At 39.9% G+C, this 14914-nt stretch overlaps 1 protein-coding gene across 1 annotated transcript in view; it reads left to right on the forward strand.

The window, feature by feature from the left end:
• Positions 1–6: 6 nt before the first annotated feature.
• Positions 7–14914, forward strand: part of LOC112682951 (T-box transcription factor TBX20-like) — a gene marked incomplete at its 5' end in the record, with an annotated part of 58526 nt that continues 43618 nt past the window's right edge. Inside the window, 2 exons of the mRNA XM_025553742.1 lie at positions 7–127; positions 1096–1378. Coding sequence (XP_025409527.1) covers positions 7–127; positions 1096–1378 — 404 coding nt within the window. The remainder of the gene's footprint in view (positions 128–1095; positions 1379–14914) is intronic.

Genomic DNA, 14914 nt, shown 5'->3' on the forward strand with positions numbered 1-14914 from the left:
GACCGTCACCATCAACACCTGCACCACCATCACCACCACCACCACCACAACAACCAACACCACCGCCGCCGTCATCACCGGGCCACCGCGTCAGCCGCGGCCGCCGTCACCACTGACGACGAAGAAGGTGAGACCGCGCTAGCACTTGTTGTACGTCGTGTAGTTATTATCAACGGTTTGACGCTTTGATAACGCGATCCGATAACGTTTCCGCACCTTATCTCGTGTTGGGCACTCCGATTTTCCTCGGTTTAAGATTTACGCACGCATTTGCCGGACGCGCGTTTATATCGTGATTCTCTCTGCGCCGTCGATATATCGTCACTGAACGTAGTGTCTTACGTTTCTGATTTTCGTATCGTTTCAACATTTAAACGTCAGGCGAATTTATTAATTTATTCGACAGCCAACTGGTTTTTTCGCCAAAATTCGCTAAAGTTTAAAAAACCGCCGTTTAAAGTTAAAAGTTGCACCGCGATAGATATTCGGTTTTGATATCGCACGGTTTTCCTCTCTCGTCTCCGTCACCCATATTAATTGTGCAGCAACACATTTACTTGTATACAATTATATGTTATCAGTAAGGCGCGTAATTACACGTACGTTAAATTTACTATTCTCGTAATTGAAAACTACGAATCGAAAATTATGCTACGAGGTGTGAGGTAAATATCGTTCAGTGCTCATGTATACAGGTTTCAAAAAAAAAAAAATCATATACCTGTTGTTTTAACAATATGTGCCGCCCACCACACGAAGAATACGTGTTTAATAGATGTATACTACTATTATATATTACACCAACGTACGAATTATCGTCCACCAATAAATTATAACGTGATTTTTTGCGTTTTATATTTTTATTATCCGTAATAACGTGTCCTGTTCCGTTTGTAGACGAAAACGTGTTGAACAATTTGTAAAAAAAAAAAAATCCTGATGGCCAACACTTCGTCACTAATAAAAATATCGATAAACTTAACATTATCGTTTGCACACGTTGCACGAAAAATGAAATGAAATGCGTATGAAAAAATTGAAACGCGTTTTTTTCTTTTTTCTATGTTCTTGTTTTTGTTTCGTTCTCACTCGAAGACGGGAAACCGCAGAAGAAACGGCGTCCGAGCACCGACACGACGACGGCCACGGTACGTTTGGCCGGGTCATCGCCGTCTGACGAGATAATCATATCGTCGTCCACGTCCAGCCCGCCCCCGCGTCCACCGTCGGCCACGGCGTCCACGGCGGCCGAGCCGGTGCTCGAGGAACGGTGCAACTCGGAAGAGCTGCAGCACGTCAGCTGCCGGCTGGAGACCAAAGACCTGTGGGACAAGTTCAACGATCTGGGCACGGAGATGATCATCACGAAAACCGGCAGGTTGGTACAGTACTTTTGTAGTACGACGTTTTCGGATGAATCGCGTACATTCGCGTGTCAGGGACGTCTCTTCAGACGCGCATACATATTATTTTAAATTTATCACGTCATAAGTCATTACGGTGCAAGACGCGCCCTTAGATACTCCAACAGTGGTAATTAACGTGTACGTATTACATGTAGGTGTAATTCGAATTTTCGGATATCGAAAGTGGTTTTTTTTAAAGTTTAAAGTTATTTCACCGAAGTCGAATTAAATTCATAAACAATTACAAATATGTCCAAAATAATTGTTCAACTGGAGCATACGCACAGATATTATGTTATAAAAGAGAGTAATACCGTTGAGAAATTATAACAAGTATATCATAGTTTATCATTTCCAATATTGTACAGCCTTGCTTGGATTCAAAAACAAACACTGCTATATACTTTCAATAAATAATAAATAATTTATTTATGCATTAGCATCAGTTAAATGTAAAAATTATTTTTAACATAATTATTTTATTTTTTCTAGTCCATTTAAAGATATCAGATATCAGAAGCAGCCGTATCCCTTATTCTTGCTTATATTAGGCATTTTCATACGTTTATTAATTTTAACTTCAGTAGGTAATCAAAATATTACAATAGTTATTTAATTATAAGTGAACTAGATGACATTTTATTTTATACTTTTAACCAATTTTTTTTTTTTTTTTTTTTAATTATAAGAAGTATATTATACTATAAATATATCGATATAATTATATAACATGTTTAGGCAAAAAATATCGTTGGGTGTGCAGTACATACATATTAACAGTAAAGTGAAATAAAATCTATCATATGGAATCATATACTCGTACATTTATATGTACATCAATCAATAGTAAAAAACTTATATTTAAGAATTTCAAAATATACATAAGTACATGCTGACATATCATAAATGATTTCAATATATAAATAAAATCAGATTTTCATTATATTTTGTTAAATTATTAAACACAAATGGATTATATTATATCACTTTTTGAGCTTTTAGTTGCGTAAAATACATGTCAGGATTTCTAAGCGGTTTGAATTTAGTATAGGTGTAAGATTTCATCACATTCTGAAATGACCCACACCGGAAAATCTCTTCCTACATCCACATATGGCTTCCATTTAAAATGAATACCAGGCACATCAATTATAAACATTATTTAGAATCAATACATCTGATTAAAGTCGATGCATGCATTAATTCCTAGATTTATTCACACAATATGTTACAATATTTTACATTTGTACAGTTTGCCACTCATTGGTTTTTGATATATAGTGTCACATTGTCGACAAAATATATCCAATATTTTCTTCGATATTATCATAAAAATATTTAGAATTCACTGGAATAATAATAATGATTAGAAAAATACAAATTCAACATTTTCAGTACTTAAACTTATGTACGTCATACCATTATGTGTCAAAAAATTGCAATTTTTATAAATATGTGTTATAAAACAAATTATTATTTCAATGCGATGAGAATCTATAAATAAGTTTCACAGAAGAAAATACAATGAAATCATTATAGCACTATATAGTTAAGGGACTGTTTTGAACAGTTGTTCGGATAATCTATCAAAACGAGAGTCAAATATTTTCTACGCATCCTTTATAATATACTTGTATATAATCACGAATTGAGGTGATACCGACCTATAGCATAAAATCGCTGAAGGTACGCTAAAACTTTTCCGCTAAAGGCCATGACTACCGTATCAAGAGCACAGTTACTCAATTAGATTAATCAATTAATTAATTGTTTACAATATTGCAATAGTTTTTCGTTAGTTATCCTTGTTTAAAAATATAAATTGTAAACGAATTACAATAAATTACAACGCCCATAACATAAATATTTACATAGTAAAATTAAACGAACAATAACGTATTAATACAATTAATTACATTATTTGAACATTTTATTAGACTGTGACAGTTTGAAATACAAAAATCTAAAAAATAGCGCAAAACACAAAGTACGCGAGCAAAAAAATAAAATATAATACATTATAAAATCATATTCATATAATATTTAAATTTTATAATTGATTTAAAAGAGTCTACAAGAACTATAATTATAACGATAATTAGTGTTAACATCTGACGAATTAAAAGGTTTTTGTACATAATTGAATAAATATATATATATATATATATTTTCTATTATCACTTTGCGTGATATTTACTTTATACAAATATTTCCAGTAAAGGATCTGAAATGTATATCTGTTATTTTCACATTTTAGTTTAGAGTGAGAAAATAATACGAAGTAAACTTTATAATAACATGCCGTGTGTATCATTAAATGTGTCTGTAGACAGAATTATCCTAAATGTTTTACCACACAAGTCGTCGAACACTAATGACACTTTAATTTGACAACACGAGTTGGATTTTTAACGCTCTTCATAATGATATTATTAAACGATTTAATTGGTTTTTTTTTTTTTATCACATTTTATACACTTAAACATTATTTACTAAATTGCATTGAAGTTAAAATATATTTATATCGAAAAAATAATCTGTAGTTACAATGTAATTTTATGAAATCGAATTATTTTTTTTATACACGATATGAGATAAGCGTAAGTAAAGTACCAATAAAATCGATAATTCCATTCCTTTTACTTTTGTAATCGGTCGAATTGAAAAAAAAATTCATTATAAGTGTTCCGAGGTGTTTGAATAAAATTATTGTGAATTAAACATGAAGATGTACCTAAATTCCAAGGGTCTATTATAATCAACTTACAATGATCACTATTTTCTGCCACGGAAACGTACTGCGAATGCAATATGTTTTTAACTAGTAAAATTTAAAAAAAAAAAATAAAAACTATTGCTAGCGGACTGTTAATAATGTATACATTAACGTATAGGTTCTCAACTCGGGGTCCATTGACCCCTTGAGGGTCCGTAGATGGTTACTCGAGTGTTCACGGGGTGGCTGTGAGTTTTTTTTCTAAATAAGCCAAAAATAGATTTGTTTCTATAGCGTTTTTAATGTGGTAATAATAATTGTTGAAACACTTGAAAGCCACTCGAAAGGCAACAATGTTTTTAAATACAAAACTTAGGTTACGATGATCTTATATGACATATAAAGTAATCGTAATCGTAAAATAATGTTACATGGCAGCACAATCTAACGAGCATTTCAATTTAACACGGAAACCTATCACTTCTGTTGACCCGTGGCCGTATAATAAAAATTATATTTATTTATGTATTTAAATATATTTTTTTTTTACGAAGGGGGGAGGGTCCGTGATTATATTTTATGCTTTAAAGGGGTCCATGGCCAAGAAAAAAAGTTAAGAACCTATGTATGGTGTTGCATTCGCCCTGGGGTGGGACTCTCGCGATTATCAATCGGGTGCAATACATAAATCGCGTCCGCGTTCTACAGATCGTGTAAGTACGCGTTATCGTTCGCAACAATGACCGTGGACGGCAAACGTTGTTGGAAAAACTGAACCGTTTTGACGAACACGTCGCGACGACGAACGTTCGCTACTCGTGTCCGAACGCAGAACGCACCTGATGGTGACGTACGTGTCACCAACCCCACCTAATCAAAACATTGACATTTTTTTCATGTCAGCATTTAGCAGCCAATCAGCAACAGTTTTGCAAGAACATTTTCACGGTTTGCAAGGCTTTAGTTTTATCATAAAACGCAAAAAACCATGGGTGGGGCTGGGGACATGCGCCCGTTTTCCGTCGGCTCTCGCGCGCGCGTTCAAAAACGATATCGAAACGCGAACATCAGCTTATCCCTTCACGGGCACCTGGTCAGTTTTTCGAACGGTAAATCCGTTTACGTCGCAGCACCGAATCGCTCGCCGTCTTCCCGGCTTTCGATGATTTCGCGCGCGATCGCTAAATATATACTTTTTCGTACTTAAGGATTTTGCCGCGCATCCCTTTCAAATGTTAACAGTGCTGAGTGACACACACTTGAAATATGTGTTGTTTTAGATTTTGCTGATGATACGTCTTGGAATTTTAAAAGTATGTAAGGTAATCGGATAGAAAAATGTAAAGTTAAAAACGAATACCATATCACGGAGAATAGCAACGCACTTTTTAATTTCGTACTACACACTTAACGTTTCGTTTTACGCATAGTGTTTCGTACCGCGCACAGTTTTAGTCACTGGTGAACATGGGCGCGCAACAGGAATCCCGGGATCGGTTTCGCAGCCACGTACGTGCGACCGAAGTGCGACGTAACAACGGGATCGCGCGCGCTGCAATCAGTGCCGGATTAAACATTCGTGGGTGATTAAAATTTTGAGCCCAACAAAATTATTTTTTACTTACATCTTTAACATCACCATGCAACAATTAAAACAAACAGCTTTTATAATGACCAACTGTTAACAAGAAATAAAATCGTGTTTATCAAATTTTTTTTATTTGCAAGAAAAAGTAATTAATCATTATATTATTTCTATTTTTTTTTTTTTTTTTTTTTATTATTTCTAACCGCATACAACACTAACAACTTGATATATATATATTATATATTTCATACTGACTTTTATCCCTCGAATTCGTAAATAAAATACCGGTATATTTTTCACAGGGCCCTTCAAACGATTGAGGGCGCCTACTGCGCCTAATGGGCAATCCGGCACCGGTTGCAATCGTTATGCACGGCCGAGAGGGGTTTCCGGAGTTTTCCCGGGCGAAACGGTGGACTTCCGACGGCGGCGTCGCGCGCAGAAAACGCCGGAAAACGATGGCGCGTAAACGTTGCCGACCGGTCGTCGACGGTCGGTACGCGAATCGCCGCGTAATTGTTACGTCCGGTGGTCAGCCGACGGACGCGATTGTTCCATTGTTCGCGCGCGTCCGTCGCAGGTGCGATTGGCGAAAGTGCACGCGAGCGCGTTCAACTGCAGCAGCAATGATTGCAAGCGCGTCACGCTCGACCGCGTTATTCGCCGACCAATTCTTCTTCCCGTCCGTCAAAATCCGATACGCCGAACGACGGTGTCGTCGGTGCACGACGTTCAGACCACTTTTTCCGTACCGTGAAAGCGATATCCGTTCGACATTTTCACGTCTCAGCACACCTACCACTTATACGTTTTTGGAAACGTTCACGTTGATATTACCTGTTATGTTTGCGAATTTCGTATAAATCAATAGTTTTAGCGTATTTTTTTTTTTTTTGTTCTCTTCTTTCGAATGCTTTTCGAAACACGTAGATAGGTCTGGTCGACGGTGCGCGCACCACGGACGGAGGACCGCTGTGACGCGTTCACGCACTGCGGATGCGGATCAGGTGCATGCGAACGCGGAATGTAAACGCAGTTGAATCACGTAGAATCCGTTCGTCTGGACTCCAACCGATTCTCCTTCGGCGGACGGAAAATCGATTCCGTCGTATGGGTCCAGCAATCGCCTGGACGCATCTTGTACGCAACGGTCGAATCGTTGGTGTGCACATTTCGGGACGATTAGCGTAATAAGATACACAACTTCGTGCGATTGATTCAAAGTCTTCTTTGACGAAAATATCCGCGTGGCTCCACGAATGTATGCTACGTCGTTTTAGTCGACATTATAGGCTGTACGTTTTTTTATGCGGTTGTTATAATGAATATTTAAATGCGTAATAATACGCTCCCAAGCTTTTTACGATCATAATAAATATGTTATTGTGTTTATTGTAAGACGGCTGTAGTTACGCTCGGAAGAAACTGAATATCCTCCACACGTCGTAGCTGGCGTTCGGTACACGCGCGGTAGGTACAATACACATCGCACCCGTACAAACATGGTCTAATTAGCTGTTATATTATAATTTGGAATTTATAAATAACCGTAACCTTATGTAGTGGTGCGGAGAACCATTTTATTAGTACGCGCAATACTTTTATATTGTATACTTTGTAGGTACGTATAAGTAAACATTTTTATGAGACGAAACGAATGTACTATTATACAACAGGATACAATATGTATGTGTATTTATTTTCGGCACAGTCGTCTGCATTTATCAAGTAGGTACTATTATTTAATAATATTATCGTTCCGACGGGTTTCTGTTCAACGCCGTGAATTTCGAATTAGTCAGTTTACAGTTTTACACCGTTGAAACGAACAAAAAAATAAAAAATAACTGTTCTCTTCGTAAAACAATATGCACCGACGTGTATAAAAATATCACAGAGACTCGAGTGTGTACTATTGTTATTTTCTAATCATAATTATTGATTACGGTTGATTCCGTATGTAAAGGGGGACAATTTCAAAATGATTAATATCCAAAGCGTAGTATAATATTTTTGTTTCGATCGTCTTAAGAAATTAAGCAATTACCTAATAGCATCGGTACAAAAAAAAAAAACCTATAACGATTCACGACCCGTAAAAAGTTTATTATTTTTATAGCGTTTTATCATGCGACTTGTTTAATTCATTTGTTGTTTTATTAAATTTCAAAAAGTACTTGAAGTAATTCCGACCGTTCGTGGTATAAATAATATATAAAAATGATTAAGAACTGGAAAGGTTTGATCGGGTTTTGTCCAAGTTGAAAATACATCATGCTTTTCAAGTATTCGATTTTAATAGTATTTTTAAACTTTTATCTTCTCTTTTTTTGAATCATTAGTTCCAGGCGCTTTTAATAAAGATAAACGAACGTCGTAAAATCTTTAACCCGAAAGACTTAAAAATTATTGTTAAAAATTTACGTAAAATAAAATAAAAACCCTTAAATTCGCTTCTAAGTTTTGGATTGTTGCAGATTTTGAAATGTTATATATATATATATATATATATATATATATATATATATGTGTGTGTTTATTTTTATTTTATTGGTGAACGAGCGCACTTTTTAAATTGTCGTGCATAGATCAAATTGTACGTTAAAGCAACAGAAGAACGTGAACAGAGCCATTACAAACATAACAATATGAACCACCCGCCGTCCCTTGCTGCTGTTACGTTTATCGTCTTTCATGACCATGTCCGTTCCGTCGTTTCTGTGAAACTGCTCCTAGTTTTTTTTTATCTTTATAATAACGGGGTGAGTTGCTCGCGGACGTTCACTAAATCCTAAGCAAGTGCCCATTATAATCGTGTACCGTCGTCGAATTCGACTGTTCGTAAATGCGTCCGTGTTCGTGTACAACACGTATCGTACGCGCACACGAATATAGGTTTGGATTGCAAACGTACAAAAAAGGTTAGCGAAAAGCCGCGAACGATCGAAAATTAGAACTCGCCGGCGCAGTACGGGGTCCGAAAACGAAAACTTTTGCTCGGTACATTCAGGGCCGCGAACGCGTGTACGTAATGTTTCTATACGTTTTGTGCGCACCGAACGTTACGTTTCCATTCGGTAAGATGACCACGAACAAAATGTCCGTGCGAACGTATAATATGCAAATGCGTGCCACAATTCGTACACGAATAACGACCGCGGCGCCGCAAAGGGGTTCGGTCCGATCGCGGTGTTCGCGTGCACGTTATGTCCATAATAAAACCATCATATGATTACGGTACGCCCGTCCGTTTCGCCGTCTCCGCGTCGCATTACGTTCACCGAACTCGTGTGTACATATGTCGTTTATTCAAATGGCCCACGAATGTTTACTTTCCCTCCCCCCCGAACGGTCCCTGCAATTTATATCAAAAGCAGCAGCAGTCGCGCCTCTTTCTCGCCCTACAGGAGTACTATACAGGAGTACTACACTTATACGCGCGCATTTACATTTTTATGTATATATTATGTGCACGATATTTGCGCAACCCCCCTTACGAACACACAATGCTCGGGCGCGCGCGTTATTTTTATCCGCATGTACGTGATTTAGCAGCCACAGCAGTGGCCCTCTCGAGACCGCAACGTCGTCGTCGAACATTTACTCCAGTCTCGTATTCGACGACGTGTGCGCGCGCGCACGACGATATATATGTTTTATACGTCCGGCGGCGGTTAAGGGATAAGGCCGTTTTGCATTGGCATCACGTGAACTTCCCCTCCACTGCCAGCCCTTCACGGCCCCCTCGCGACCGCGTATCTACACGACCATCTCATTCCTGTCCGCGGCGAACACTTATACATACGAGTACGTACATACACAAACGAGTTCAGCGTATATTATTCTCGTCTTCCTCCCGGTCCCCCCTTTTCTTCTTCAGCACCGTTCAACGCCGTAGCACCACCGTCGCATATACGTTCCGTGTTGTACATCCACGTATTATATCGTAACGGCCGCCGCCCCGCGGGTTAATAATTCAGGGCCGAAAAGGAACGGCGGCGGCGTGGTGGCGAAAAGACCGCTCGTCGTGATGGAAGCCGATACACGCGCGCGTACGGAGGGAGCGGCGAGCGAGAGGGTCGTACGCACGTATCCGTCAGGAGAGAATTGTAACCGCAGCAAAAACCAGCACCGTTGCTAAGTTACCGCGAAACCCTCTTCCTGCATCAGCGCCGTCGGGATGTGCGTGTGTATATTTATTTATCACCCTTTCCCCTACGGGAACGGACGGGCGGCGGGAGAGTGAAAAGAAAGAAAAATGGCCGCGGGCAGGTGGGCGGCTGCGGGCAGAGGAGTTGCGGTGGGGCGCTCGACGAAGTTTTTCTTTTTCCACTTTGCGTCGTGCGCCCTCGGGGTAATTTGAATATTACCACAATAACTCACGTCTCACGCGCAAAGCTCTTTTTCCTCTCTTAGCCGCGAACAAGTGCGCGGGTCGCGGCGATTTAGACGCGGAGTTTTGCGCGTTACTCTCCCTCTTTCACCGCGAGGACAGGATGCAGGAAATCGTTATGGTAACGCAAACCTCCGACGGTTTATTGTATACGTACTATAAACGTGACGACGTAGTATTACTGCGTCGCCTCGCCCGCGGTTTATGTCTGTACGAGTTAATGCCGAGTACAATAATAACATTATTTGATTGCGCTGCGCCGGGTTGTCGCTGTTCCGTACAATATATACTCGTGTATGATGTACAACGCGCTCGTGCGAAAGCGCGTCCACGCCAAAACCACCCTCGATTCGACCGGGTCTTTGTAATCTCGTAATGGATTTTGAGGCGATAAAAAAAGAGAAAAAACCGCACCCCCGCACAAATGCCTACACCGAAAATGTATTATTACATTTACTGTATCTGTTCAGTGTGGAGACGATAGAAGATAACACAGGCGTCTCTCGCGTGCGGAACGTAAATTATAATACATCGTTTTGTGTACACCTACTAAGCTGGTTGGCGCATTTCGTTTTACAAATGTTTTCGTTCGTCGTTTTTAAACGGAAGGCATTTATGAACGACGCTGTATTTGCATAAATCGTGCTCGATCGAAACACGTAAAGTCTGTCGGAACGATTATACGTTTAAACGTGACAGTACAATTGGAAAATCTATTACATTTTACCAAGCCATTATGGTCGATTAAATGCGTGTAGTTTTTTCAATTGAAGAATCTTCGTTACCCACGTTTATTAACGGCTTTCTAGAATGCCAATGCTTTCTTTCCGTTCCACCGTATACACGCATCGCAGTTGCGAACTAATAGGAAAATCCCCGTGCCTGAATTACTGTTACAAGCGTTAAAATTAAAAATTGTCAATGCATCGAAAATATTAAAATTGTATCGTAGTCCTCCGATCCCTACGGAGAAAACCCCAAGATCTGCAACCCACGTGTACACTTTGACGCAGTGACGCGCACCGAATCTTGAACTATGGCGTCGCCAACTCTAGTTGGTACCTACCGCGACCCCTTGAAATTGATTTTTATTGTAACGGTTTCTGCACCTCCGATGGTAAAATAGAACGTGTACTTACACAAAAACCTGATTTCCACTGTGTACCTTCATAATACCACACTACCCATGGGTGCATATGACGCCCACCCGGAACAGAAGGGTAACCGGCTTCCGTCTCGGAACCCTTTCGTGAGCGCCTTAACTATTTTGAAACATATGTAAGTATGTTATGTGACAGCGATTCGTCGTGCTTACAGTTCGTTGTTTGCGAATGATAAACGACGCTCGAGCAAATCCAAAATCGGTAATCCGCGCATATCACGTTATTATTATTGCGACACATAATTTAAGATTATCTTTGTGCAGTAGACGTGTACATGGGAATCGCACGTGATCGTATGACGTACCACGATTAAAAAATCAGTACGAAACGCAGTTATGTGCAAAACCAATAATTATTGTCGTTGCTGTTATTATTATCATAATTACATCGTACGACGGCTTAGACATTTTACAATATACGATTCGTAGCTATTAAAAAAAAAACCTGTTTGGAATACTGTTGTCAATGGATTGGCGAAAAAAAAAAACAACTCGAGCATTAGTACACGATAAAACACATTTACGTACACGGCCCGGAAACGTACGCCAAGAAAACAAACCGTCACGATAGATTTACATCTGCAACATTTTGGTGAATACAATCATCGGAGCCGCGCTTATAGGATTTTCATTTTTCCCATTCGAAATGAACAACCTGAAATAGGATATCGCGTGTAGAACACTGTTTATTGTTTATTTTTTTTTCGACGGTTCGCATCAACCTGACCCAGGAAACATCGAACCGACTTAGCAAAAGTCTTTTGATTATGAAATAGAATAACAAATTTTACCTCACCGCACACACACTCCAGATCGTGTACGAATGGTATTTCCGACTGAATTACAACTCGCGTAATGTATTGGTATTTCGGAGCATGTCGTGAACTCGGAACGAATGTAAAAACAAAACAGCACGAATTTCTGTACTATATCGATTGATATCGTTCAGACTTTTTAACTACCGTTCAAAAGGCGTCGCGGTTCATCGTTTGAATATAATTCATGTTATCGTGATGACGTTCAGCCGACGAGTGAATACAAAGTTTTGGGTAAATCTCGTGTACGTATAGCTGTTACTCGTACACGTCCACCGTATCGTTGCACTATTATGGCATTACAACGGTTTGCCCCCGTCGAGTGAAGGGATCAAGAAAACGAGAAAAACGTTACATTTCACGTTAATAGTGTCGGTCGAATCGAGTTCCCGCGGGCGGGTGTTTTGTAACGAATAGCTGTTTAGCGTGTACAGCAATGCGGTCTCCAGGGTATAGCGGTCGGATGGCAACGCGTGAGGGACAACAGCCAGATAGTGAGACGGAGCTACGAGGATAGAAAGTGAAAGAGAGAGAAAGAGAGAGACTTCAATTACCTAATGTCACTTAAACTGCAACGTCTGACACGCGATGTGCGCAGACGTACGCATACGTATATATATATTATAATTGTTACGAATATGCTGTTGTTAAGAAATTTTATAATTTGACAAATGTGCGACGACGCTCGAGGCGATACTATTCCTTACGAAAAAAAGAATAAAACAATAATAACGATAATAAACGTACCTATATTTTTTTCCCTTCTGTAAAAATTGTTAACGACGCGTTTCGAGGCAGCGCGCACGCATGTATACACGTTTGTACGTCGTATTACGTGCCGTAGTTTTTTTTTTCGGTTTCGCTGTCCTCGTCGTTAACAACACACAAACTCGGTCATTAAGTGCTTAACCAATTATTTATTTTTTATCGGATCCGGGTAGTAATCTCGCCCTCGGAAGGATAAAATATATCGTATTTCTATTGTCGTTCTCGTTTGTTGGTCACACGTCGCGTAGCGCTTCACCGAACACAAATACGTGGACGCGTAAACGAGCGTTTGCTGAATTTTTAGAAAAAATGTATTAAGAGAAGAAAAAAAGGAAGAAAAATGTGTAAAAATAAACAGGTTTTCAGCCACCTCGTGTGTGGTGCGTTTGATTCATAACCGCAGCGGTCATTTTTACGATTACAACAAGTATAATATTATTACACCCAACGCTCCTGCACACTCCCTCGTCGTTAGCGCGCGCGCGCGCTCGCGCGCCCGCGTTCCGTTCGGAATTATTATTACTCGAAAATAATAATAATATAAAGACCACGACAAACCGCACACGGTCATAATATTTTTTTTTTACTCGGACTTGGTTTCCAGAATCAGCGGGTGGGAACGAAGTGGGTCGTCGTCGGACAACACGAGTACGCGGCGGTGCGTATAAATTACACGTGTATCGAGTTGGGTAAGAAATTGTTAAAAATAAAACGGCGTATAACCGCGCGCCGGACCGCGGAACAGAACCTCGGCGGTAATGAGAAAAGTTCGACGGCGTCCGCGTGCAAACGTATTTCTTACCGGTCTACAAAACGTGCGAAGATCGACCACCTATTCAAGACCTTCGTCTCGCCCACCCGTTCCTCGCGCGAAACGTTCGCGATTTCATGTTTCAACGTGTACACAGCCCGCCAATGCCGGTTAGGTTAACGTAGACCGCGGTAAAACGTCGTGCACACGCGTTGCACCCGCAATCATAACGTTAAACAATAACGGGCTGTTGTCGTACGACGTAGAAATCTTCCCCGCGTGTAAACGAGTGGGACGAGAGAAAAAAAACGCGAACCGTTCACGGCAGCCCGTGCACAGGACCGCGTTGGGAATTGACCCCGGGAGAAGTCTCATGAATTAGCTTCATCTCATCTCACCCGTGCAACACCGGCGGTGTACTTATCTGTTGGAAAAATTCGTTTCGATCGCGTTTTTCGTTCAATATTCGTGAAAACTAATGACCTAACCTCGCGTGTGCGGCTTGATTAATCCACAGCACTCAAGTATCTTAAAAAAAAAAAACCTGCACGAAACACACCCGACCGGATTAAACCGCGGGCCGATCTCACGTCACAATATTTGAATCGTATTGTTACGAGTATTTTACGGTAATTTTATTTCTGTTTTCGGTTCTGATTTCAAAAAAACCTATGTGTACCATATAATACTTAATACGAATCGAGTCCAATCAATTATGATTCGAAAGAGCTCACGGTGTTCATTAGAGCGGTGAGCGTTTCAAATAGTTTAAAAGATTTACGTTAAATTTCGCGCGATCCTAACCGCACCGGGAAATATGAAATCTGATCAACCGTTTGGACTTCCGTTAAACCCGGTTGTTGGTGCAGCAGAATGAAATTGTATTGCTATTTTTTTTTTTTTTTTTTTTGCGTTCAATAATAATAACACAATGAGTTCACTGTACGCGTAAAACCAATAGTTTCAACGAATAGTGTTCAAAATATATTGCAGACAATTTTACTCGTCTCCGGAGCGTCTCGCTCGGCTACAGGACCCGGGTGTACCTGAGGTTTAATATTGTATCGTTATGCAAGCACAACCGACGATTGGTTTCACTAATGTATGCGTCGTTTCGATCACACCGTGTTCATTCTTATCAGAATATTGTGCACTAGCTGTTTTTGTACGAGTAATCGTTCGTGTCTATTGTTTTTGAGGCGCCGACATGATGTACCGAGTAGGATTCCGTGGGCCGTGGGTAATAACGATAATACAGTGTAATCGCACAACCGGAAGAGGGAAGAAATAATAACAGGTAATTTCAGCGTTAGGC

The sequence above is a fragment of the Sipha flava genome, unplaced genomic scaffold, assembly GCF_003268045.1.
Source record: "Sipha flava isolate LNK unplaced genomic scaffold, YSA_version1 216_pilon_pilon, whole genome shotgun sequence".
Classification (NCBI taxonomy): domain Eukaryota; kingdom Metazoa; phylum Arthropoda; class Insecta; order Hemiptera; family Aphididae; genus Sipha; species Sipha flava.